The sequence below is a fragment of the Branchiostoma belcheri genome, unplaced genomic scaffold (genome assembly GCF_001625305.1).
Source record: "Branchiostoma belcheri isolate BF01 breed outbred unplaced genomic scaffold, Haploidv18h27 scaffold2, whole genome shotgun sequence".
Taxonomy (NCBI): Eukaryota; Metazoa; Chordata; class Leptocardii; order Amphioxiformes; family Branchiostomatidae; genus Branchiostoma; species Branchiostoma belcheri.
In genome coordinates this window covers 919,195-946,984 of record NW_017803490.1, presented here as the reverse complement: position 1 = coordinate 946,984, position 27,790 = coordinate 919,195, and the positions used below count along the sequence as shown (strand labels likewise).

The 27,790-nt window shown below is 40.6% G+C and overlaps 2 protein-coding genes across 3 annotated transcripts; one reads left to right on the top strand and one right to left on the bottom strand.

Moving 5' to 3' along the window:
- Nucleotides 1-708: 708 nt before the first annotated feature.
- On the bottom strand, nt 709-12,166 carry LOC109468723 (neuronal acetylcholine receptor subunit alpha-10-like). 2 transcript variants are annotated; one of them, XM_019767043.1, is made up of 11 exons: nt 11,825-12,166; nt 9,945-10,020; nt 8,889-9,028; nt 6,799-6,843; nt 5,916-6,025; nt 5,026-5,226; nt 4,226-4,315; nt 3,677-3,787; nt 2,689-2,825; nt 1,909-2,134; nt 709-1,407 (listed from the first exon to the last, which is right to left on the bottom strand). In XM_019767043.1, exons 2-11 carry the CDS (start codon nt 9,994-9,996, stop codon nt 1,041-1,043), a joined length of 1,479 nt encoding a protein of 492 aa, XP_019622602.1. In that variant the 5' UTR covers nt 9,997-10,020; nt 11,825-12,166; the 3' UTR covers nt 709-1,040. The 2 variants fall into 2 exon arrangements, with proteins under 2 accessions (XP_019622602.1, XP_019622603.1); XM_019767044.1 differs by lacking the exons at nt 9,945-10,020; nt 11,825-12,166 and having other exon boundaries at nt 8,889-9,047.
- Nucleotides 12,167-14,401: 2,235 nt separating this feature from the next.
- Nucleotides 14,402-17,670, top strand: LOC109468732 (nectin-4-like). Its single transcript, XM_019767056.1, has 5 exons — nt 14,402-14,537; nt 15,211-15,525; nt 15,892-16,218; nt 16,628-16,771; nt 17,176-17,670. Exons 1-5 carry the CDS (start codon nt 14,486-14,488, stop codon nt 17,478-17,480), a joined length of 1,143 nt encoding a protein of 380 aa, XP_019622615.1. The 5' UTR covers nt 14,402-14,485; the 3' UTR covers nt 17,481-17,670.
- Nucleotides 17,671-27,790: the final 10,120 nt, after the last annotated feature.

The window sequence follows — 27,790 nt, the reverse complement described above, 5'->3', positions numbered from 1 at the left end:
TCCCATTTTTGCTGATATATGTACACTCATGTAGATTTATGTACACTTATGTAGACATAGCTAGTCAAAAAGAGATATTTTACATAGATTCATACACCATGGCAATGAAGGCATACTCTTTACATAGATTCGCAACAGAACTGACACATTTTTTTTAAGGAAACTATGGTTTTGCAACTTGAACCAATTCTATGGTTTTGCTCACATCAACCAATTCGTCCTGCACACGAACACAAACACGAACATGTATCATCAAAGAACATACAATTATAAATACAATGCAAATACCTCATGATGGCTTAGTCCTAGAGAATATCGCCATATCATTTGGCAAAATATTCTCACACAGAAAAAGACTTGGTGTTCCCATCTGTGTATTTATGTCAACAGCTATGTCGTGGACAGTCAACAAAGTTCATGTTTTATGAAATAAAGACTAAGCTTTAACTTCCAACACTTAGACTACAAAAATTGGACTTGCCCCAAATTTTCGGTTGACTCCATCAATTTTGTTCACGGAATGGACCCGTCTACTCTTGGAACGTGACGTCAGAGACACGTGACCGTAGTAGCGGGTCATACGTGCCAGATAACTTGTGTCGCCCCCCGTCTCTGTCCAGGGTAGTTCTGTGAGTCACGTGTCTCTGACGTCACGTTCCAAGAGTAGAGGGGTCCATTCCGTGAACAAGGTTGATGGAGTCAACCGAAAATTTGGGGCAAGTCCCATTTCTGTAGTCTAAGTGTTGGAAGTTAAAGCTTAGTCTTTATTTCATAATGACTTGTACCAACACAGATGTTCACAGAACAGCAAAGTTCAAGTTTGTTGTTGTTTACGAAGCTGTATTCGTTGCCTCAATGCACCGTGCATTGTTTAACATGTGACAATGCCGACAAGGGTACCGACTTTCTATCAGCAAAAACAGCTGACAATTTGGTACACCAAACATCTCCAGATGTATTGGGAGAATCACACCCATATTCAAGACAGCAACTATAAAGTGCCCGCTCATGGTTTTGTTACATCAACTCCATTTTCAGGCTTACGGATTAGGTAACTGACTGCTACTAACTCTATTGGTGTAAGTCATAGTAGCATTGACAAGAACGGAGACCACGAAGAAGACGCCGAGTAGACATCTGTCCAGGCGTGCGGCCACTTCTTTCCACTCGTTCACGATGGCTTCTTCCCGCTCCTTCTCCTCTCTTTCCTCCCTGGTGTCGCGGATTTCGGTGATGATGGTGTCGATCTTCTCCAGCAGGGCGGCGTCGCTGTTGGTGACCAGCGGCGGGACCTTGGTCTGCCGCTCGTGGGGGAAGGCGTTCCCGTTCTGCTGAGACGGCATGGGAGACACCTTGTTGGATTTTGGTCTGTTCTGTTTCTTGAGGTTCACGTCTGAGGAAGTTGACCTGGAAGGCAGAAGAAAAATGTCCAGATTATGCATGGGGTACAAAATGACTAATAAGCTTGTGGACGTACTAAGCTCGAAGTGTCTAATACCAGAACAGAACAAGTAATAGCCAAGTACTAAAGTTATCAACCAAGGATTGAGGTGTCAAATTCTTTTCCTAAAATCATTGCAGAGTGGAACTCATCACTAGATAACTTTAAAGAATGTTTAGAGATGTGCAAAGGCTACATGTAGGTGTAACAAATCCGTCGGTGTAACATAACCAGATACAGGATCTGGTGAGAGAGAGAGAGAGAGAGAGAGAGAGAGGAGAGAGAGAGAGAGAGAGAGAGAGAGAGAGAGAGAGAGAGAGAGAGAGAGAGAGAGAGAGAGAGAGAGAGAGAGAGAGAGAGAGAGAGAGAGAGAGAGAGAGAGAGAGAGAGAGAGAGAGACAGAGAGAGAGAGGCAGAGAGAGAGACAGAGAGAAAGAGACAGAGAGAGACCTAGTACATATACAGACCTCTCGCTGAGGCGCCTGATCTTGAAGCCTGACCGGGCCTGTACCGCCCTGCAGCAGCCACAGAAGAACCACTCCGCCCACTCGTCCCTCCTCTCCATCCGCAGCAGCCGCTTGAGCCAGGTGGGCGGAGGTTTGGGGTTGGGGTTGGTGAAGTGGAAGGACAGGATCCAGATACTCAGCATAGACGACAGGGACACTATCGCAATGATGGCTCCGAAGTACCTCCCTGAAAAAAGAATAATGCTATTAGTTACTACATTTGAACGGTTATATTAACGGTTATAAGTTTAACAGTAGTCCAAATTGTTTATTGTTTTGCACTCACAAAATAAAATGAAATATAACAAATGAAGTTAAGTAGACATGCATGGGAGGGCCAGAAACCTGGTGGTTTATATTTGGCCCTTCCCAATATTATAAGATTAAAAGTTACCATTGATACTGGATGAAACAAAATTCAAACGAAGAAGACAAAAATAACAGGAAATAAACAGAAACAGTTCGAAGAACTAATGAAACAATATAAATTATCTATCCAACAAATAAAGAAAGATCAAACTAATTAATCTAGTTATTACGAACATCAGTACAAATGTAAATTAAATGAGCAAGTTTTCAAATCAACAAAACAAGGATAGCAAACAAACTCAGGAAATGGTGGTTGGTTGAAGTAGTATTGGCATAGTAATGGCCATTTGAAAATACCACAAGAAACAAAGTATTATGAACGTTATTGCTTACAAAGACACACAGATATGTTACAACGATCTACAAAATTACCTATGAAGGGGATGTATCTGGATGTTGTCGGCAGGTTCTCGGCCACGATCTGCATGAAGACGACCAAAGCCAGCAGCATGGTGGTGCTGAGGGACAGCTTCTCGCCCGAGTCGGGGGGCATCGCAAAACTCAACAGGCTGAAACGAAATTCATTTGTTAACAAGATTACAACAAGAGAAGTAACATTTGCAAAGCAAATGCATAACCTTCAGACATGGTCTGCTCTGTTAATTCTTACTCAAACACATCCACATACATGTAACTGTTACTGCAAGTATATGGTGACAGGAGCAGAGCAGACCATGAAATTGCAACATTATGTAACCCAACACCAGTCACCATGGTGACAGACGTCAACAAATCATGTCATTGGTCAGGTCATAGGTCACTGTTTGGAGAAGAAGAGGAAGAGGAAAAAACTGAGCAAAAACAATATGTTTTCTTTTGGTAAAAATAACACGATTTCAAATAGACACGACACGAATAGCCACTTGCGATATACAAAATACTTGAGTATTATCATACGTAGTCATGCATTGCTATAATTCTGGAACTTAAATTTTAAATTTATTGACTCAGTACTGATCACAAAGAATGTAGTAACATTTGAAATTACTCTTACGGAAATGCATGTGGTAATTTATCATTGATAACAGTTGATGTATGAAATTATGTTCATGACGTTATATACCACCATCACCATCATCATCATCAACTGCATTCACCGTTTTCCCATTCCCAGGATGCATAGCGTCAGGGGTCGATATACGACATACCGTTGCTTTAAAACGTTAACGTTGCTCTCTAAGTTATACCGTCTGCTAATAGAGAGGGCCATAGAACTATTTCTCGAAATAATTCAACAGATAGTGTAGTATAATAGAACTATAAAGGGAGCAACCTCCCCTAGCGCTAAGCAACCTGGGGACTTTTTACCCCAGGGCGCTATACATGCTGGGAATGGGAAAAGGTGAATTTGCATACAGACCTGATGATCAGGATAATGATACACGGCGCCACCACGTAGTACAGGTAGTACAGCGACTCTCTCTTCATGATGATGTAAAACGTGACGTCAGGGTAAGGCTCCGGGCAACAGCTGTCAACAGGTCAAAGTTCGAGTTAATTTGCATGCCACACATCAGGACCAGTTGTCCCTTTGTACCTGCTTGTATCTATCTGGGTGTACTATGTAATATCTAAGCTAACTATGACTACTGTTACTAATAGCTTAAAGTTTATTGACTAATTTATTGATTGATTGATTGATTGATTGATCGATCGACCAATTGATTGATGTACTTGTCACCGGATTTTAAGGTGAAATAAAGTTCATATTATAGATATGGTTGATTTTATGTGATTTACCTTAGCAATATGATAGACTACTGATGAAAAATTAGCTTTGCTGAAATCATAGATTAAACGTAGCTAAATTACAGCACTGTATCGCTATTTGACTATTTGAGAATTCCATGTATTAGTATGCATATATTTGAAAACAATGGGAAGCATCAACATAAATGTAAATAAATACCTGTAATAGGCCTCGCTTCTTATTGCCCGAAGTTCCGTGATGCTCCATTCTTCGTTTCTGATGAAATTGGACAAGTCGCCATTTGGACCCCTGTGATACGGGAAGATATTCCTATTTTTAGGTACCAGAAATCAAAAAGGCAAAACATGTTGAAGCTTTTACCAGCATAATCTCAAAGATGGGAGCGCGTATTTGTGAGTGCATGCACTGTGGTTTAGCTGAAAGTTCATGATTCATTTGATAACAAGCAATCATCACTCAATGTACATGTAGTCCTCTATATGTCAATAAACAAGAACTCTTTTGTTCAATCAGGAATTGTTTACTAGAGATGGAATATTGAACTTTGACCTACACCACAATGCATCACTCGCACATGCGCCCTGGTAACGATGAGACGACACTAGACATGTAGAAGAAAAATTTCCAGACCATGCATGGGGTACAAAATGACTAATAATCTCAAACACTAAGTATCTGATATCAGCACAGAGCAGAACATGAAATAGTCATGTCTTCAAGTACCAGAGTTATGAAGCAATGATTGAGGTGTCAAAAACTCGGGACGGGGGCCGACATCGTCTAAGAGATACCTTTGACCCATTGTTGACGTCACACTTCAAAGAAGCCACGTGACAAGCTTCACTGGGTCAGTCTACTGAGCAAGACCAGAGTGACTGGTCGAAAGCTCTAGGTGATTTTTTTGTGTTGGACCAAAAGTTTTAACTTGAAACTGATTTCAACAATGTTTAGAGTGAGATGTGCAAAGGCTATGTGTTCTTTGGTGATATGATGCTCACCTATTGGTAACGTTCAATGAGAAGCCGTCGTAGGCCCATGACGAGAACTTGAGCGGGCAGGCCTGCTGGTCGTACGGGAAGAACTCGACGTTGATGAGGCAGGAGGCCTTGAACGTGAACGGGTACAGATACGTCACGTAGCCGTCAGAGTTCACGATGGCTTTGACCTCAGGCTGCTGGGCGAATCCTTCGTCAAACACGCTGTGAAAAGAGAATCAGAGGACGTCATTCAAAATACCAGACTGTATACTGATGAGGACGCAGGAGTTTTCTTTTACACAACCAAGATATATGTCAGACACCTTCCTCGGAGCTTCTGACTGGAGTTCTGCTTCTTGCCGCTATATGTAGCCGATGAAGGTGGCGAGAAGCAGAACTCCAGTCAGAAGCGCTGAGGAAGGTGTCTGATAGACACCGAAATGTCAGCACTTAGGTGATAAATCTTGGTTGTGTAAAAGAAACATCTTGACTGTATCCTATACACTTAACCTATCCTTAAGCCAAAATACTAACTATAGCCTGACTACATAACGCTTGGTCAGACCTCTGGAATTCAGAAGAATTGAGAAAATGTTAATTCTGCTAATTTATGCGTATGTGCTAACATGTCATTGTGTACACCCCAAGCAAGTAAGCTAACATGTCATTGACCAATTGTGAGACTGAAACATGTTTGTTACCATTATAGTATTGGAGGCTGTGATGGCTGGTTTCAGTGATCAGGTAGTCTTGACCTCCTATTGGACTGATTTTCAGTGATAAATTGAGTAGTTCTGGGAACGGTTCTCTCTATATATATACAAGCTGTCAGAGAGGGTGCCCAAATACGATCAGCCAGGTGTAACATAGGCTAGCCAAAGAACAATCACTTCAAATATTATAAATCTTACTTGTTATATAAGACGATGTCCGGTAACCAAATGTTGGTACTGGTCAGTCGTATGGAGGTGATGTTTCCGTAGTCAGAGGAGTTCCATTTCAAATGTTCGTCGTACCAATACTGGAAAGGACACAAGGCAAATCAGCATCAACATTGACGGGGGGCGCCACGGACTTTCTGCAACCTATGATCCACTGCTCACGGAGTCACGTGCGTTATCTGTGTGACGTCACAGAAGCGGTGGATTGCTCATTCCTTGACAAAGACTGGAGTTGTACAGTCGAAAATTTGGGTGAGTCCAATTTTTGTTGTGTTGGAAATCACAGTTCAATTTTGATCATAATGACTTCTTCCAACACAGATGAACTTTCAAGATAACATGGAGTGATACAAGTCAGGAAGAGTTAATTCTTAGAAAATGGACCAAGTTTCAAAATACAGATAAATGTCTACAATTCAAATGGAAGGCTACGCATGCCATAACTTTCAAACATGTGTGTGAAATGAACGAATGAATGAATAAACCAGTGTACCACTTCTATGGCAATGTCTGTCCGGTCATTTTGCAGATGTAGACGTTTTGTATTCTTAAGGAAATGAAGCAGACTGACCACCCAAGAAATGGCAACATGATAATAGGTTGGTGACGTTAGTTGCCAGTGCTAGATCACTAAGGACCTGCACTCCATGTTTATAAAGTCAATGCTGCGACTTAACCTGACTGTACACTATAAATACAAGTGCTGCAACTCTCCATTGTATCCAGTGACTATTAGGTTTCGTGCTTACATAAGACAGGAAGTGCCTCAAGTACAGTAATTATCGTGATCATGACTTTGCGAAATAGGATCATGATTTAAACAGGAAATGACGTAATTATAATTAGTACTCACATGTCTCAGCCACACGTTGATTGTGATGAGTTGTTCTCTGTCATTCTATAGAAACACAAAACATTAATTCAATCAGATTATCTTTTGAATGCTGGCATCCACAACTTAAACATCTGTACTCAAAATACTCTTATACCACACCAATTTAATTTGTTGGTTCTCGGATGTTTTTAGAGAAAATATGAAGCGACAGGGAGAAAAAAAATAAAAACAGGTGTAAGCATCCTATTACAGCCCCAAATGCTACGATAAGAGCCATGAAGTCAACACAAAAGGCTGGGTTAATATTTAAACAATGAATTTTTAACTTTTAATCAAACCACTGCATTGATAGATGGAAAAACTGTAATAACTAGGAAGAAAGGGACTTTCCTCAACTGTTGGGGGCAAAATATGAACATTTCGAGTTGATTCAGAGCCATAATCTTTTTTTTTTGCAACTTACAAAAAATGAAGAGGCGAATCCGAGAATCAGCAAATTAAATTGGTGTTGCCTTATATAAGGAATAATGACATTAAAATGAACCCTTAACGTATCTAGTGTAGTATTGAGCCCATCTAAAATGTCTAGATCATTTAAAAAAAAGACGTAACGAATCTACCACTTTAGAGAGTGAGACATCATGTATAGCAAACGACCTACAGTCCAATGCCCCCCTGCCTTGGCCCTAAGGTTTAGCTTACATTCTCACCCACAGTTACGACTAAACAAGCTGATTGTATTAGTCAAAAGACAAGAATCGTATTCAACAGGGCCTTTGTACGCCGCCCAATTGACGCTGGCCCCTCTGAACAAATAAGACAAAAACGTCTGAGACAATCAGAAGTGTGTTGTTTCAATCGTCAGATAACCAGGTATTACGGTAATGCATTGACCGCAACAATAATGCGAAGTGGTGTGCGGTAGGTTGCGAGTTCGATTCCCAAAGACATTCCAGAGATTTTAGAATGTAAAATATAAAAAAAAGGTAAAAACGTCTGAGACAATCAGAAGTATGTTGTTTCAATCATCAGGTAACCAGGTATTACGGTAATGCATTGACCGCAACAATATTGCCAAGCGAGGCCCGTTTTGTGTGTGGTAGGTTGCGAGTTCGATTCCCGACAGACATACCAGAGATTTTAGAATGTAAAATATATAAAAAAAATCTGAGACAATCAGAAGTGTGTTGTTTCAATCGTCAGATAACCAGGCATTACGGTAATGCATTGACTGCAACGATATTGCCAAGTGGTGTTCGTTTTGTATGCGGTAGGTTGCGAGTTCGATTCCCAAAGACATACCAGAGATTTTAGCATGTAAAATATAAAAAAAAGACAAAAACGTCTGAGACAATCAGAAGTGTATTTTTCAGTCGTCAGATAACCAGGCATTACGGTAATGCATTGACCGCAACAATAATGCGATTTGTATGCGGTAGGTTGCGAGTTCGATTCCCGAAGACATACCAGAGATTTCAGAATGTAAACTATAAAAAAGATAAAAACGTCTGAGACAATCAGAAGTATGTTGTTTCAATCATCAGATAACCAGGTATTACGGTAATGCATTGACCGCAACAATAATGCGAAGTGGTGTGCTGTAGGTTGCGAGTTCGATTCCCGAACACATTCCAGAGACTTTAAAATGTGAAATATAAAGAAAATATAAGTGAAGTTTGTCACTGCAAATGGTAAAGTTTCACAAAGTTGCTTAAAATCGTAGTTTGGAGGCATGTCTAGTATTATTGTTATTAACAGCATATCATCGGCATTGTTGTCTTAACTCTATTGTCTTGATTGACGTTTACTTTGTCTTTTAGGTGAAGTGTAGATCTTTATTTTCGGTTTTGTACTTGCATTTAACGGCATACATCAAAATACCCATAAAATATATTTAAATGTGGTTTAAATATCTGTTTCCGTGCTGTAGCATCAATAAAGGAATAGTGGACAACAACCAGGTAATCAAAGGTTCATCTCTTGTCAATTTTTGCCTCCCTATAAGAGTTTTAGTCAACCAAATAACCACGTATAACATCAGCAATATCATCAACGGCAATTGAAACATTCAACAATCAGAGCTACAGGAAAAGAAGAAACAAACTGACCACGTCAATGACTTGAGCCAGCGCCATGTCCAGTGAGACTTGCACGGCCTGGGAGGCGTCTTCCACCGGCCGGGCTTCCCTGTTGTAGCCGTTCAGCAGATGTGTGATGAGATCGGCCTCCAAGGACAACCCACAACATCCTAGTAGATAGACAGACATATGTAAGACAGGTTATGCGACCATTGCTGTATATAGATCAGTGTTTTATCCAGACACCACTATGCACGCTCAGGCACGGTTCTGGATAGTTCGCGTGTATCCAGAACCGTACTTTTTTCAGATCAATGCTCAGACACGGTTCTGGATAGTTCGCCTGTGTATCCAGAACCGTGCTTTTTTAGATCCATGCTCAGGCACGGTACTGGATAGTTCGCGAGTATCCAGGACCGTGCTTTTTTCAGATCCATGCTCAGGCTCGGTTCTGGATAGTTCGCGTGTATCTAGAACCGCGTTTTTTTTTTTCAGATCCATGCTCAGGCACGGTTCTGGATAGCCCGGGCATATCCAGAACCGTGCCTGGGGCAAATCTACGTTCTTGGATACGCGCGCGTATATACCATCCAGAACCGTGCATGATCGTAGCACTAAAATAACATATTTAGACATAGAACTAGAACTCGAAACGATATATATATAACTATGTCACAATTAGTCTTATATACAATGTACTGCTTTTACCATTAATTCTTCAATGTAAGAGAATACGTTGACCTCTATTTGAAACAGGTATTGTATTTACAGCAATTTTCCGTGTTTTTAGAGAAACCATCAGCATTCAATACCAGAAAAGAGCAAAACATTTACACTAAAAACAGTCTGAAGCCGACCGTAGAAAAGAGCAACAAAAGTGGCATGCTTGGCGAGACAGTGACACATTTTACAACTCATACCACATTTTATAACTTCTTCTTTGCTCATAAAACTTCTAAACACTAGTCTATGATATTAAAGTTTAAAAGAAAGCATGCAAAGGACACAAGAAAAAGAGTTTTGATGTCTGTTGCTTATTTAACCCAGTTATACACTGGACTAGGACCAGACAAGGAAAGATCTTACCTTTCAAGATGGCGACCAAAATGGCGCAGCAAAGAAGCCACCTTCCGTGCATGTTTTCTCAGCTAATTTACCTCTCCTGTGCACAAATTCACAAAATACAGCATGTCATCACAAGAAAGACAATGTAGAAAACTGTATGTACATGAAGTATATAGTTACGAAGAAAGGTAGTATTTACATAGCCTCCACCAGGCCTTTCTGCGGGAATACGGATCGTAGAATTCGGCAAAAAAAGAGAGAAAAATTGGACAAGGGAGTCCGACCGCGGGGAGGTAGTTTCTTTCCCTCCTTCTTTCCCTACAAGGCGGCCAAACTCCCCTGGCAAATATTCTCCTATATATATAGCCAGCGTAGTTAGTCTGGTAGAGAATAGTATTTACGTAGTTGAGTATCTGTTATACTGACATAATCAATACAATTGTACTTAACCTTTTCAGGACGCGACATGAAGTAGATTTTGAGCACCTTTTTTCAAAACGCTTTTCACCACATAACAACAAACAGCAAATGTAGGAAGTTTTCAAGTCGTGTAAAGTAACGAAAAATTCTCAAATATAAACTAAGCGTGTCTGCAAACGGTTGAAGTGGGCATGTTTAATGGTGAATGTTTTCAGCTGTGCAAACAACTTCATCGTAACACAAAGACACTCATGTCAAGAGGCGAATCGGCTTAAACTTTTATCCAGTTTGAACTGATAGTAATGCTATTGTTGTGACTACGTAATCCTCTTGAAATTCCAGGTGGCCATAGATACGTTTTCTGACGTATTCTATCTCACAGAACCACAAAAATATTAATGTTATACTGCGACATTGTTTGACTTCTAATGTTAGTGTTATAGTTATATATTAGCCTCCGTTGCAGGCTTATAGAACTGGGGGTTTGGTTAGTAGGGTTTGGTGGTCTCGGCTGTTTTCTGATTAGTCCACTTCAAAAAACGGGGGTACTTCAACCAGGCCGGCTATGTTGTCTATATGCAATCAGAAAATAGCACATAAAAGCTCCCAAAACCCCCAGTTTTTGGCATGCTATGGAGGCTAGTTATATATAGGGAGAGGAGAATATGTGCCATTTTTAACATTCTGGTCGATAAATATAAAGCCCTACAGTCATCAAGGGAAAAATCAGAACTGACGTTGGCATAAAAAAGCGAAGTTGACAGTTGTTGCATGTGAAAGGTGTTTACAGTGTACTATGTAGCGTCTATGGCATGGAAACGAAAACAATGTTCAACAAAGCAGAAAATAAAGAACTCTGTGGAGCAATTTTGTCGTCATAATAATACGCCAAATAGAGAAGTTCCGTAGTAAAGAATTTCTTGTTATTTCTGTATGAATATGGCGATTGTATAACCTCTACCAGGCTTCAGGAGGCGACTGGAAAGAGTAGAAATCGGCCAAATAGAGAGACAACATGCCAGGGGAGTTGGTCTGTACCCGGGTGCGGCAAAATGTTCTCTCCCAGCAGACAAACTCCCCTGGCATGCTATCTCTCTATTTGGCCGATTTCTACTCTTTCCAGCCGTCTCCCGAAGCCTGGGAGAGGCTAGCGATTGCACGTAGTTGTAAGACTTTTTTGTAGTCTAGTCTATGTGACATTTGTTTTTCTTCATCTAGTTGTTTTTTTAAGGCTCGATCACATTCGTCATACGCAGTTGTGTGATTTTGATATCGTTGAATCCTCAAGTTAGCTGCAACACGTACAGACCGACAAGGATCTATACGACAGCCTTTTTGGTAGCAAGACAGTTGAGTTTGGTACTTTTCTACATAATTATGTCCAGAATACCTTCAATTTGCGGTCGTACAAACGAATGTGACCGTACAGTTAAAAACAGTAACAGTGAATTCATGTACATGGAATGACGTCTTTCACTTACCTCTGTGTCAATCACGTTTTCCTCTGACTTTCAAAAGATGAAGGTATTCCAAATAGTCTGTCTATCCACCAGGAAATGGCGATCGTTCGCTTGGTTTAAATGAGCTTCCTCCCCGAAGACGTAGGTATAGCCGAACGTCTACCGAAATGCATCGGACTGAATAAGTCGTCACGTTTTGTCGACACTACACAAAGGCCTTTGAAACAAGTATCTCCCGTTCGGACTTAAAGTAAACATGACAAAAAAAGGGTTGCCATGAACAGGTAACGTAACACTTCTGCTAAAAAGGACAGGTGTGGTGTTAAGGCGTCATTTGACCTTAAGGGCATACCACCACGTAGTACGCAAATTACTTAAGAGTAGTAATCGTCTATACATCATTGACACGTTTCTCTATAAATCTTGTCTTAACATTAAAGTTCTGAACTTTTTCTTTTGAAGAACTGTAGACCATTGAAACGCATCTAGTCAGGCAAGATACCGAATAATGTCAAAGGTATAGCTGTTCTATACGACATGTTAATCATTTGGCGACAACAAACACGTAGGAGTCAGTGACGATATAAAGGCCTCGTTGCACCACGACAAAACTAACTACTGTACAACAAGAAATGTTTGGCCAGAAAATATAGAAGCACTAAAACCAGCACATGAGACTAAAGGATGTGCTTTTTTTCTGTCATGAAAATATGATTACGAACTTAGACATCTACTATTTTACTTCTGTTTTTTTTGTGTCATTTTCTTCGAACAATAAAAAGGAATTATGACATTGATTTTATTTCAAGACAGAAATCTTTTTCCGACCCCGTTCTTATTGTTCGAATTTTGCAGTTTTGCAATTAAATTTATAAATATTTTGATTCTAGCCATATATGACAGTGAGGGAAACCATACATAAACTAGATTTTGAATTAGATTTTGCATCATGTCTACGGTCAAGCTGAGACCATAAGTAAACATGACATTGACAACTTCATATGAAAGACAAGAACAACATTGTGACAAGTACTGCTCTTAGAAGGCAGTCGCTGTTTTGTTTGTTTACTCAGGAGTTAAAGTCTTGTCCAGTCGTGTGTAAGGTGTCTCTGTCATCAATAAGGAACATGGCGAAACACTTAAACAAAACGTGGACGTATCTATCATCATCCACCTTTGTAAGGTGCAATACTATATTTGCCTATTGGATCCTAAAATCTATAGGATTCTATACAGTTTGATATTGTGATATTGTACAGTATTTACTTGGTGATTTTTCATAGATAAGATACTCTCAACATGTTTATATAAACGACTCCTACTTTGTTCCGATAGTAAGTAGTGTTACACGAGCATTATATACACTGCAATAGTAGAGACTAACCCACTGTTTTAAACTTATAACAGTGTATTTTGTTAGAGACTGGAAAAGCAGAATTCGCAAAACTGTGGTTGGACAGAAATTCAGGAGTAAATGTGAATGCAAGAAAGGTGTAAAAATACAACAGCATCTATAGATGTCAGACGGCAAATTTGTCACTGTCAGCAGTTATCAAAAGCTCTGTAACAGAATCCTCCTTTGAGGGACGCTTGTTTACATTTGCCGTGAATGCAATACGATAACCTGTAGATGGTAGTAGCTCGCGCGAAGATCGGGTGTCGGCGCCATGTTTGTTTTACGGCGCCATGTTTGTTTTACGTGCTACAATAGGTCACGTGTTCTGTCGTGGAGCGTGATGGGAAATACCTTTGGAAATTGGGATTTTCTTATTGGGAGAGATACCTCTGGTTCAAGACTTGATTGTTTAGTACTTTTATTTAGTACTTATAATTATTTGAGTTTAAAAACGTGTTAAGCGAAAAAAATGGTGTTAAACATTATTTTTTGTACCATTAGTTTTTTTAGGATAAAGTACCTACTTTGAAATCTAGTGCTGACAAAAAATGAGGTAACCCCCTCTCTAGCCCATTTTTTTTACCAGTAGGTATGTCTCAATATTACTGAATTCTCTCTTTGGTTCAGTCTTATACTAGTATATGGGCGAGACTAAAGAAGACTTTATTATGACCGTTTTCCTTATACGGCATTCAAGAAACTGTATATTAACTCTTTTTATCATAATTCATTCATTTTCTGTACATAAAAACCAAAGCAAAGCAAAGGTGATATGTTGTGCTCAACTGTTTTAAAGGTAAAGTCTTTTGTTTTCTTGAAAGTGAGAAAAGAATTTATCTATATCAAAATATGTCATTTGTAGAGTTCAAGGTCTTGGAGCCTTTTTACTTGCGATGACAAGTACATTTGCATTACGACAGGTGTAACTCAACTTAGCCTAGCGTCTTGTTTACAAACTGCAGCACTGACCCTTGAAAAAAAGGGGGCACGGTGTTCGATACAATGTTTCAGGCGACACCTGTTCCTGTTAACAACCTTTCTTCTTTCAATCCTGAAACATAAGTAGGGGATACCGTAGCAAACGCACGAATTTGTGCCACTTTGGTCCTAAATACGTGATTATTCGCTACAGAGAAGGCACAAGGAGGCACTTCTTTTGCAATTGACCTCTAACCTTTCCGTCAAACAATTGTAGGCCACCAGTGAGTGGGTTACATGATACAGTGTCTATTATATAGTATTGAAGAAGAAACTGAATTGCTTAGCGGCATGGCGTAGAACTAGAAATGTTACCACAAATAGTCTTCCTCTCGGCGTTTCTAGCTCGGATTGAACCAGGTTAGTACAGTTTAAACATTGATGATGATGTTATCTGTTATGTGTCAATCATCGTTAATCAGCATTTGAGTGTTCTGATGATTACTTGTCAATTAGCATGTCCTGTTGTACGTTTGTTTCTTGGGCCTGCTACCTGCTATATACCCCAATAATATTCATTGACCTTAGTTGCCGAGTCATATTTGGCGATGGCAACTGCATATACATGTACAGCTCTGTTTTTAGAATCCGGGTCCGATGAAAGACACTTACCGGGTCTCTATAGCGCTTGTTAAAAGATATTCTGAGTGTGTACTTGTTTGAAGAGGAGGGGTACGTGACTGAGTGGGGGTAGGTAGCACTGGAAGAAAACACATTGATCCGATATAATTCCGAGCTAGCATTGGCAGCCACATTACTGACATTACAGTAAGTTTACAGTTACTAAGCTGCAGTATAGTGACTAAAAATCTAGTGAATCAAAATGCTTGACGGTTTGTTCTTGTTTGAAGGGGAGGGGTGAGTGACTGAGTGGGGGTAGGTAGCACTGGAAGTAAACATATTGATCCGATATAATTCCTAGCTAGCATTGGGTGCCAGATTACTGACATTACAGTAAGTTTGCAGTCAGTAAGCTGCAGTATAGTGAATAAAAATGTAGTGAATCAAAATGCTTGACGGTTTTTCTGTGAAGGGGCGGGGCAGAGGTTTACGCGGGAAACCCTGACCGGAAGTGACGTCATCCTGCCCTGTGACGATGGCGCAGGCAACCCAAAGACCCTCGCCTGGACGGTCAACATCAACGGGAACGACCGGATCCTACTACTGGTGTCCAGCGGGGTCCTGAACAACCGTCCCCCGCCTGTCTCCTACTCAGGACGCCTGAACCTAGACGGGACGAAGGACCTGCTTCTGAAGGACGCGACCATTTCGGATGAAGGGGAGTACAGGTGTAAGGTCTCTCCCTACCGACTGTATGCTGATACCTTAGTGACGCTGAAAGTATACGGTGAGTACCAAAGTCCTGGATTCAGTAGAATGCATTGTTCATGAAAGCTAGATACTTGATACTTCGTAATTGAAAGCGAGGAAAAGAAGGATTTTGGTAACTTTTTAGTAACTGCAATCCCGTCTATTGTATGGAAGGCACCACATTTAACTGTTATAAAACTTAAATTGTTGAACATACGGTTGTGGTGCTATTACATATTTATAATGCTGGTAACGAAAGATTTCTTTCGGTTTGTTTAACGCAACATGACGATGCTACATTGCAGTTCAGTTAAGTCCCTTGAAAAAGCCTAATAGTTTGTCCTAATAGAGACATAGGATTATTTAAAATAAAAATTTTAAAATCCTTAAAATTACTTTACAGCTCAACCTAAGGCACCAAATATAACCGTCTACCCAGAAGATGTGGCCACGGGCGACGTTCCCGTTGGAACCAACGTGAATCTGTCCTGTACGGCAGCCGGCGGCCGTCCTGCCGCCAACATTGCCTGGACAATCACACCAAACAGACTGGCTCACACAGAACCGTCACTGTCTACTACTGAAGGCCCCGATGGACTCTGGGACGTGACGTCATCGATCAGTTTCGTCATGACCGGAAATAGAGTGACGTATGGCATCCGGTGTGACGTCACCGGACCAGGTCCCATCACCAATCAGAGCGCTACGTTAGTGCTTACATCTGGACCAGGTATGTTATTAATAACTTTCCGGTACGGAAGTATTGTTTTGGGTGACTGGGTTTTAAGTTTTTGTGTCTGTGTGTCTGGACGAAGTAGGTTGACAGCACGTGGGTGGGGGAGGATTGACAGGCTAACTGACAGGAGGTCAAAGGTCTCAGCATCTGGCCGGGAGCGAGTAGAAATCAGGGGTAAAAGAATTCAGAAAGCCGGGTATCGCATACTAGTACTTCCCGAAAGTCTGAAATCTTCTATTTCTTGTATAAAGTTTACTTGTTACTTGTTTCATTTATGCTAACGTTTAACAGAAAAGATAAAGAACCGAAGACCAACTAGGAAGTGGAAGACTTGTAAGTACAATCTATGTATGTATGTATGTACGATTCTGTTCTCAAACGTATGATTTTGTATGTATTTCAGACACAGCCCAACAACTGAGTACGGGTGCGGCCGCGGGTGTAGCTGTGGGGGTCATAGCAGGGGTTATCATTGTCGTCATACTGGTCCTGTTTTTTGTAAGATACGTCACAGGCCCAACTTTCGGGGACACTAGAAGTTTCGAAGGTATGTAGGTCTTATATTTTCAGGGGGGGGGGTTGCTCTGTTTCTTCTCCCTCTTCTTCTCCAAACAAATAAGTTCAACCAGACGTCTGTCACCATGGTAACTGGTGTTGGGTTACATCATGTTGCAACTTTATAGCAGGAGGGATTTAGACTCCTTTCACCATATATATGAATGTGTTTGAATAAGACTTAACAGAGCAGAGCGAAGGTAGACATTATGCATTTGCTTTGCAAATTTTACCTTTCTAGTAATGTTTTTGCTCAGATGATGAATTATATTATTTAACGTTTTACATAAATTGCGAATGTTAAATTGCTATGAAAACAATTGCAATCCCTCAAACACAGTTAAACGTGCATGAAACTCATCCAAAAAGGTCATTCTTATATTTTCTATTTTGCAGGTGGGTTTGTGAACTTCCGCATGTCCTTCTCACGTCACAGCAGAGAGAAGAGCGAGCTTAGCAACAAGTCGGATGTACAGCCAACTGCTCCCCCTACCGATGCATCTCCGAATAGGAGGCAACAAAATCACCAAGAAGCAAGATGGCAGTCTCACCGAAAGCCCCGACCTCAACCTCAGGACCTACCCCCCGGAACAGATCCGAGTATGTTCACTAGTACACCACGCGATCAGACCTACGAAAACTACATCAAGTGGTCGCCATCATTTGTATTGTACAGTAAAGAGTCAAGTGTACAAGTTTAACTGCTGAGCATTAAAGTTCATCTGTGTTATATACGTATATTATACATCATATATACTTATACTTCATTATGACAAAAAGGACTAAACGTTCTTGCCAACACTGAATAAATTGGGACTTAACAAAATTTTCGGAGACGGGGGGCGACACAGGTTATCTGACACGTACGACCCTCTGCTGCTATCACGTATTTCCGACGTCACGTCCCGGAAGCTGCAGTGGAAGGGTCCATTCCGTGAACAAGGCTGACGGAGTCGGCTGAAAATTTGGGTAAGTCCCAATTTACTCAGGGTTGGCAAGAACGTTTACTCCATTTTGTCATAAGTTTAATTGCTGTGAACTGACAATTACAAGTTTTTGTTGAATGCCATTGGATTATGACATTGTTAATAGGGATACTTATTTTATGTCTAGTGGTGACGTGAATATAAGCTTGAGTGCGTCACCACTATGTATTGTATTTTTGCATGTTGGAAATAAAAAAATAATAATAATAGGGATATAATGTTTTGCCTATTACCCATATTGCATGAAAGGCATTTTGAATATCCGAACCTCGTATGGATTTCCAATTATAGTTCATGATTATTAATTCTTGTGTTGTACTGATCGCTAGCATTTTCAACGTTTGTATATACATGTATCATCATTTTTCTAACTTTTTAATCTTTTTGTATGGTATTTCTGATGCACATATCCAAGTCATTAAAACATATACTACTCAGTGGCCCTGTCTTGTCTGTTGTGTGCTATGCCCCATGTGCTAATTATGTTTACCGAAGGAAAACATTGTTTTTGCTCCTTTTCTTCTTCTCCAAACAAATAAGGTCAATGACCTGAACCAGACGTCTGTCACCATGGTAACTAGTATTGGGTTGAAAGAAGGAGTTAAACTGGTACTCACCACAAATTTCAGCAGAGAAGCTTTCACTAAAAGTTTCAGATGGCATCCGCCATCTTTCTTCAGCTCATAAGAGGGGTCACGTGACGTGACCTAGGTGTCAAAGGTCACCCAGGTCACGTGACTGGACGAGAGAGTTAAGACATTTCATTTGTAATATTGCTTCTTAGAGCAACACGCATAGTTAAAATACAAGACGTCTGGCACAACATTTGTAAAATTGCAGCAGCGACACCTAGCTGTAGTACATGTACGTATCAGAACCAGTAACCGAAATATCTATATATATAACGTCCTTGCCAAAATGTAAACAAAAACACTCTTTCACGGAGATACAGATATAGTACAGCAAACTAGATGCGTTGAAGTAACAACAAGCTGCTTGGTGCGTCATTTGCCTCCAAAGTTGCCCCCTCCGTCCGTGACTTAAAAGGCCAGAACGACTTAATTTTATGGATGACATCCTCAGAAGACCCCCAAACTAGTGCGCGCGGGCGAATAAAAAAAAATTCCGGCCAAAAATAAAAATGCTACTAAACCACAGGAATGCAAAGCTGGAATTGTGAATTTGCAGCTGTTCATAGCGACGTATACGACAAGCCGGTACGTGCTGGCTTTTTGTATCAATGTAAATCGGTATGTACTGAGTTCTTGAGTCGTGGAGCTTCGGCAGCCTGGGTTTTGTCGCTCCGTTTTGTCGCTAACTACTACCATGGAGTACCCAGGCCTAGAGCCCGGCCAGACCCTCGGAGGACGTGATCTTTTGTTTTTGGAGAACAAAAATCAATGGGCGCACTGATGTCATCCATAGAATTAGGTCGGTGTGGCCTAACAACAAACTGCTTGCCCGCAGCTTGGTGCGTCATTTGCCGCCAATGTTGACCCCCCCTCCGTCTGACTGAAATAACCTGTGAACAATCCGGTCAATGTTAGCAAAGCGTTGAGCCACACAATTCGGACTATGAGACAAACCTCGTGCCAAGTGGATTAAAGTAATCCTTGATACCACGCCGATAACATAGCGACCATTCTAGCCAGGATTTAAATAGCATGGACTGGAGTACGAGTGGCCTTGTACAATACAAAAATATAACACAAAATCGGAGATTTCAAACCACCGGGTTTTAACTTATAGGAACAATCAAAGAGATGGTCTAACGTACTTATTACCGAGTATGTCTTTCGGTAGTCAAGGCAGTGTAGTATCCAGTACGCAAAACAGTATCCTTTTGGAAAGGTATTATTTGCCTTTATCATATACTGCTGGACAAGATTTGCCTGGCACCACGCTGTACTATATGTATCCTGTATCCGTGAATAGTTTCATCAGGTTGGTAAGACACTGAGTAAAGAGACTCTTTTGCACAACCAAGTCTTTTATTCAGCCGACGTTTCGATCGTCTGTTTTCCGTTAGTACATGATTGAATGCCATGAACTAAATGCCTTATCCTGACTTACAACCAATCCAGAGTTCTAGCATCTGTCCTTCCTACGTGACTGAATGTGTGGAAAGCGCACGGCTATGACTTGTACGACTCTAGCTCTCTCGTCCACATGTCACCCAGCCCACCCATGTTGAATGTGATGGGGTCGATTTCAGGCAAAAATACGCAATTTTTTTTATTCCAATATTTCATGACCAAACATGGCGACGGCACACTCAAGTTGTATCAACTTATTTTATGCCGCCACCAACACAGAGTACAAATACAGGACAGGACAATACTCATTTCCACTTGAGTTAAGTGAGTAAAGTCGTGTAAAGTGCCTTTCCCAAGGGCACAAGATCGGTGGCATGTCAGGACTCGAACCTGGGACCTCTTGGTTCCGAGTCGAGCACACGACACCACATACGCGATTTTGAACCTTCTGGCAATCAGGGCCGTGTGATATGATAGTGTGACGCCCGAACACACCGCACCCTTGTGTTGGTTTACAGTGAAATCTACCACCTATGTGTCACGCAGGCTAGAAGTTCTGCGACGTTACGTCCGGAAAGTAACCCGGGAGTTAAGAACAAACTGCCGGTTACCCCGGTAAGGTCACTACGGTGGTCCGACCTCCATTTAGATCACAAACAAATCAGTACAAATAGGCCCGGGGAGACGGGACACCCTGATCCCTCTCACGACCCCGCGAACTCTGCCGGCAGTGTAAGATTGAACCATTAAGTACGCCACTCACACAGCCAATAACCACTTGTACATCCATAACTCAAGTCAGGGTGTGTTGTATATATCTATATATGAATTAATGTATTATAAAACAAGATTGATATGTAATTGCCAACACAAAGAATTAGACTCACCCAAATTTTCGACTGTACAACTTTAATCTTTGTCTAGAAATGAGTTTAAAGACTTCTACCAACACAGATGAACTTTCAAGATATGAAATAATGTAGTATTAGACTTGATATATGGAACTCATAAGCGTTACTGTAGACGTTATAGTAGATATCCCATTGATATGTAATAACTCTGAAGAGCTTTCCATAATTATACCTGCTAAAATTGTTGTGAAATAAAGTTTGATTTGATATTAATGGTATTTTATTTATTTTCCTTTCCCGTAATATTTAAACAGGGTGACCCATTCAGTGATGGCACTGCTTTTCAATGGGGCCCCGTATATCTGGGTTTATGATGGAGGGTAGGAGATCTTTACCGGGTTAATGAAAGCTCCCTAGAGTAGCAATCTTTTTTGTTGTATCTATCATCGTTTGAAATATTCGTCAAAGGTATGGGTGTGAATAGCATTGATTGAGAGTTTGTAGGATCTTAAATTCTTACTGAGGGGAGGGGCAAAGACTTACTTAGTTTGAGGTGAGTACATAGTAAAGGGGAGTGTACTAACTACATACTAGATGTACTATGTACAGTTCATGACTAATAAGATTTTTATTTTCCTCCACTAGCACATGGATAACATTTTTGTGAATGAAATTTATGCTGGAAAGGAAGGAAGAATTTGCTACATGGTTGTATTTTTCTGATCTCTTTTCTCAACGCTATTCAGATGATATGAAAAGTATGATAACTATATGAAACTGTTTACTTATCATAATTTGTCACGTACTCACAACTCAGTTACAATTTGCCATAAGCGTTATTTTAACATTCACGACTGCAGTGATCTCTACAGCTATAGCCGTCGTGCTATGGTAAAGTATCGGTACATTCTGACATTCTGATATATGATAGTTGTGATGCACAGAGCTGATGACTGCAGATTACATGTCTATATGACACTATCAATAGCATCTAACAACCGTAAAGCTAAATATAAACCTTCAGCAACGATCAAGTCACGCAAGTTCAATGCATGTTCTTTCAAATACATTTTGGCATGGCCAGGAGGCTTCTAGTAAAAATAAAGTAAAGTATGATGAACTCTGTATGACCTGTATCATGATTTCTGTCTTTGAATTTATAAAAAAGAGGTGCTAGTGTAACGGAAATGAAAAGAAACCTACAGCGGGGGTCGCTGAAAGACAGACGAAGAATGTCCAGACTGTGCATGATGTACAAAATGGCTAATAAACTGGTGGACGTACCAACCACTAAGTATCTGATACCAGCCCAGAAAAGAACAAGAAACAGTCATGCCTTCAAATATCAGAGTTATCAACCAAGACTTGAGGTGTTCAAAAACTCGTATTTCCCAAGAACTATCGTAGACTGGAACTCGTTGCCACCAAAGCCATCATCACTAGAAAGTTTTAAACAGCTACTGCAACTAAAAGTGCAAGGATGGAGTGTAACAAGTCGCTCGGTGTGATATAGCTAGCTGCCGCCGCGCCGCGTGCCTGCGAAGCTGGTGTGTCACGCCGAAGGGCGGTTATACTGGCTATACTGATACAGATACAGACGATTTATATAACAGGGATTTTCGGGGAGATACAAGAATATCATGTGAAGTTCACTAGGCTAATATTAGCAGTACGGTCACGGCCATGGTCACACCGTCGGTATTCTGTCGGAATGAGCAGAATGTTCATCCCGGGATGTTACACGTACTGGGGCGTCTAGGTCTGGGGGCATGGCGTCATGGTTGTAGAATGTTGTCTTTGCATGCATGGGTGGTTGACTGGTTGTTGTATCCAGGACCGTTCTTTGCCCGAGCAACCTTTGGGTAGGATCAGAAGTCTATATTGCCAATGGTTACAGGTGGCCAATGGATACAGTAGGCCAAGGCAGACTCTTATTGCCTCACAGAATCTGCTTGGAGGATCAAGCACGGTTCTGGATGGTCTCCGCGCATCCAAGAACGTAGATCAAGGCACGGTTCTGGACTATATATATATCCAGAACCGTGTCTGAGCATTTTGCATTATTAGTAAAGCATGGTGCTGGACAAAACAGTGAAATGTCCCTGGAATATGAATTGTTACTGTTAGGTTCCTTGATAATGCGTGAAGCTTACGTTAATGGGTTCTGAATCCTCTACTGATGGCTGGTTGCCGTGAGAGGGTCTTCAGTCACTGTTTAGGGACTCTTCATTTTTTTATAGCTACTTTGCTTCTAACTCTTTGCTAGACACAGTAAGTAATCACTTCGAAAAAAGGCTTTTGTGAATCTATTGGCACAACCGAAGAGGATGTCTGCGTACTTTCAACGGAGCTAGAACAGAATCCTTACAGACTGAGAGCTTGTTGTAGGTGTGTGGATGGACTCACTTCCTCCCAGTCTGCAAGCCCAATGGGAACTGCTTTATCCAACACATTTCCACATTGTAGTAAATATAAAAAAAGAACCTTGTTGAATGCCAAGGCTGTTCCAGACTTCGAGTATTACAGTAAACATTTCTTCACAAGTCTTCAGAGGAAAACTGTGTTTCCAAGTACAGTGTATACAGAGTCAAACCAAATATAACGAATACTACGTGCTAGTGCTAGTGTAACGACAATGAAAAGAAACTTACAGTGGGGATCGCTGAAAGACAGAACAAGAATTTCCAGACTGTGCATGATGTACAAAATGACTAATAGTAATAAACTGGTGGACGTACCAACCACTAAGTATCTGATACCAGCCCAGAAAAGAGCAAGAAACAGTCATGCCTTCAAATATCAGAGTTATCAACCAAGAATTGAGGTGTTCAAAAACTCGTATTTCCCCAGAACTATCGTAGACTGGAACTCGTTGCCAACAAGCACAGTTGGGGCATCACCACTAGTAAGCTTTAAACAACTCCTGCAATTAAATGTGCAAAGATTGAGTGTTACAAGTCGTTCGTTGTGATATAGCTAGCTGCCACCGCACCGCGTGCCTGCGAAGCTTGTGTGTTACGCCGAAGGGCGGTTATACCGGATATACAGATACAGAAGCTGGTGTGTTACGCCAAAGAGCGGTTATACCGGCTATACTGATACATAACCTGGTGTGTTACGCCGAAGGGTAGTTATACCGGCTATACAGATACAGAAGCTGGTGTGTTACGCCGAAGAGCGGTTATACTGGCTATACATTGTAGTATTACAGAATTATAAATTGCTTGAAGTTGGAGGTGTGTGGGTGGGCTTACTTCCTCCCAGCCTGCAATCCCGGAGGGAATTAATTTATCCAACACATTTCCATCTTATAGTAAACATCAAACAGAACCTCTAGAGTTGAATCTCAAGGCTGTTTTTAAGGTGAAGACGTGACCAGACTTCGAGTATTACAGTAAACATTTCTTCACAAGTCTTCAGAGGAAAACTGTGTTTTCAAGTACCGTGTACAGAGTCTGTTCTATGGTGTCAAACCAAATATAAGGAATAATTGTGACAGAAAAATTCACATTCCTCATGAAAGTCAAAAATCCTCGTACTACAAGCTCCATCTGTTCTTACATTTATAACTGTCTTAAGAAGCGAGAAGAAGCAGAACCTGTACATATGTAGTTTTACTATAGATATATTTTAGTCTACCATCGCTATTTACCATGACCTGTACTTAGTTCGCGATGAGCAAAAATGTACAATAAAGGTCATTCAATTCATTCAATAATACCAACAGGCAACTGTTTGCCGAAACAATAACATGTTGAGTAACATTCCGAAGTTGAATCCTGTCTCATGTATCAAAATGGAATAAAAGATTTACCAAGTTAATTAGAACGAAAGACGTAACGCATCGATCATTAGAAAATGTGGCTTTCTAAATCTTTCATACTTACCCTACTTGCCAGTTAATTGCGAGTTCAGTCAAAAGTGAGAGAGCCATTGACAGGTAACTGATGACCATTATTAAAAATGTAAGACTTTGTTATAGCTACAGGCTGTGTGTGCCAAAATCATTCCGAAACGTTACCCGTCCCAAACATGTTTTAAAGGTTAAACCAAGGAACATTGTTGTAACTTTTAGATACAAAACCAGATTTTGGAAGAGCCTTTTACAAAAATTGGAAGGGCAACTGAGACGGGGGGCGACACAGGTTATCTGACACGTACGACCCTCTGCTGCTATCTGTTTTTGGGATGAAAAATCCTAACGCTTTAGTACAGAAAATGGATGTCTAATCTTTCTTCATCGGGTTATGGGCTTACAAATAGTTAAAGGCTATCCATTACGTTACGTTCTCAGGCATCATGCGCTACTAAGGGTATTTAAAGATTCATATCAGGAAATGACGCTGTTTTCATATTAAACGTCTCGCGCTGTTTGTGGCTTTTCGTGCATATGAAAAAAGCTAGAGTGTTCTAGACCTTTCTACAACATAAAATGTTTCCCTGGAAAATGTTCTCAATTCTTTGGATATTTCAGGCTTCCGGGGAGTTTTTTTTGATAGTCATGATCTTCAGTTCACACCATTTCCTGTGTCTGACCTTTTCACCTCATGTTCTATTTAGTCTATCAATCTTCCCACCCACGACCTGTCAAGTTAAACCTACACTGTCCAGACAGACACAAAAAACACACCCAAAAGATACCTCGGTATCAAGATGTAGCAAGACGTATTAAAAACGTTAAACCTCTCCCCATTGGACAAATTTAAGTTATTAACCACCTCCCCATTGAATGAATGTTCTACGTATTCTATCAATCTTCCCTACCCACGAGCTGTCAAGTTAAACCTACTCTGTCCAGACACAAACAAGAGTTCCGAGATCTCATACCTCCATGAAATATGGGCTTGATATGTAAATGTAAATTTCTTCTTTAATTACGCAAATGACCTCTGCATTAACATAATATATGCATCGTGATGTTAACTTTTGATTAACTTAAAGATGTCCCAAGTATGACATTCCCATCATTCACCATTGAGAAATCATAGATTTTTTGCATTAATTATGCAAATTAGGTCATCATTTGCATAATTAGTATCTGTTGATGTTCCATCTTCCATTACATGTATGAAAGTTCTATAATGTAAAACACTAATTATAGAATTTCCTCATTAATTATGCAAATAAAGTCCTCATTTGCATAATTTGCAGTTAATTATGTACATCTCTCTGTCAGATACCTACACACCAAAAATGATGAAAATACGCTGTTCCTATCTGGACTTATTGGCTTTCAAAGATTTCGCCCGAAAGTCCCCTGCAGTTCCTGAACAAGCTGCTAGGGAGACACACAGACACACAGACACACACACAGACACACACACAGACAGACGCCGCCAAAAACAATACCTCCATTTTTCATGGAGGTAAAAACACCCAAACGATACTTCAGTATCCGGATGTACCAAGACGTATTAAAAACGTTAAACATCTCCCCATTGGACGAATTCAAGTTGTTAACCACCTCCCCATTGGATGAATGTTCTACGTAGTCTCAATCTTCCCTACCCACGAGCTGTCAATTTAAACCTACTCTGTCCAGACACAAAAAACACCCAAAAGATACTTCAGTATCCGTATGTAACAAGACGTATTAAACGTTAAAACGTGAAACGTTAAACATCGCCCCATTGGACGAATTCAAGTTGTTAACCACCTCCCCATTGGACGATTATCTAACGACAGTACTTGGTGCACGCACGTCTCAGGACTTAGCGATATGATCCATAATCACAAATCCACTTATGTCCAAATCTTCCTGGCCTTGATGGCTTGATGGGTTCCAGATGGAACTGATAGCGTAAAATACTGACCTTTTTACAAGACTTATCGCATACGATCAGTAGGTACGGAGAGTATTTTTAGAAAACGCGTGGGGATGTTTTACATAACGTGTCTACCGGGTAGTGATTAAAAACTGCTGGAGATATACCTTTAAATGTAGGCATGACGCTAAAAGCCTTTTAAACTGACGTCTCTGGAGTTAAGTTTGTTTCATGTTTTGAATATCTCGTTTTCTAAGCTACGCTACAACATTTAGACAGAATTTAGATAGTATGCCCCTGAAAGAAAGAAAGGATTTCAGATAATTTTTACAGAAGTTAGTCTAAAACAAGCAGTATACAAACAAGATACACACTTTGTTTCACTTGGAACTGTAAGGATTTTGGAAACTGAGGCTATGTACATCAGGGCCCATCACCCTTCACTAACCGCGACGGGGGTCGACATCGTCTACCGGATACCTTTGACCAAGTGTTGACCAAGGAAGACAAGAGTGACTGGTCATAAGCTCTAGGTGAGAGAATGTTCCGTGTTGGATCGAAAGTTTTAATTCTAAACAAGATACACATTGCAAGTTTGGCGTGCAAGTGTTCAGTCAAAAGACAGGATGTAACAACTATAGACAAGTTCCCGGAAGAGACATGCTATTCCGGGAATGCATGATCTGCCGCGGGTGCGTTTTGATACCCTGAGGGTTAATCAGAATTATAACGACACTTCGGATGAGTCACCTTTAGAATAACACCAGGAGATAGGATTATACTACAGTGTGGGGGTGGGAACTTTCATCTATGTTTCCGCTGCGCTTGGCAAGAATAGCGCAGTTGTTTACCATTGGAAACTCGGATGCGCAGTTGTTTAAGTAGGTGTCAGTAACACGATGGCCATTTGCAATTATGGGACACCTAGCGGCTTTCCGTAGTACTGCAGCAGAACTTCCTCTTTTATATTATGTATTTGCAATTCTATGTTGAAAACCATGAGTCAAATGGACTGGTCTTTACTAATTCAGTTGCGATTCAGTTTCCCTTGCAAATGGTTAAGTCTGTTGAACACAGTCTTTTTACGTAGTTCGTAAAGTTGGCTTAAATGACGAATGTCTGTTTTTCATGTTACATAACATTTATTTTGCGTAAGTCAATTCGTCTTAACAGTGGGACTAAAATTAGCAATTTGCTGGAGCCACCACTGTGTTTCGTACTCTTCATGTTCTTCAAGAAAAAAAAAGTCCACACGCAGAGTACTAGTACATAACGTCACATGGCGGGGGCATATGTTACGTGACTCTCTCATATTCTTTTTTTTTTATTTCAACATACAAAAAATACGAGTGGTGACGCACTCAAGCAATATG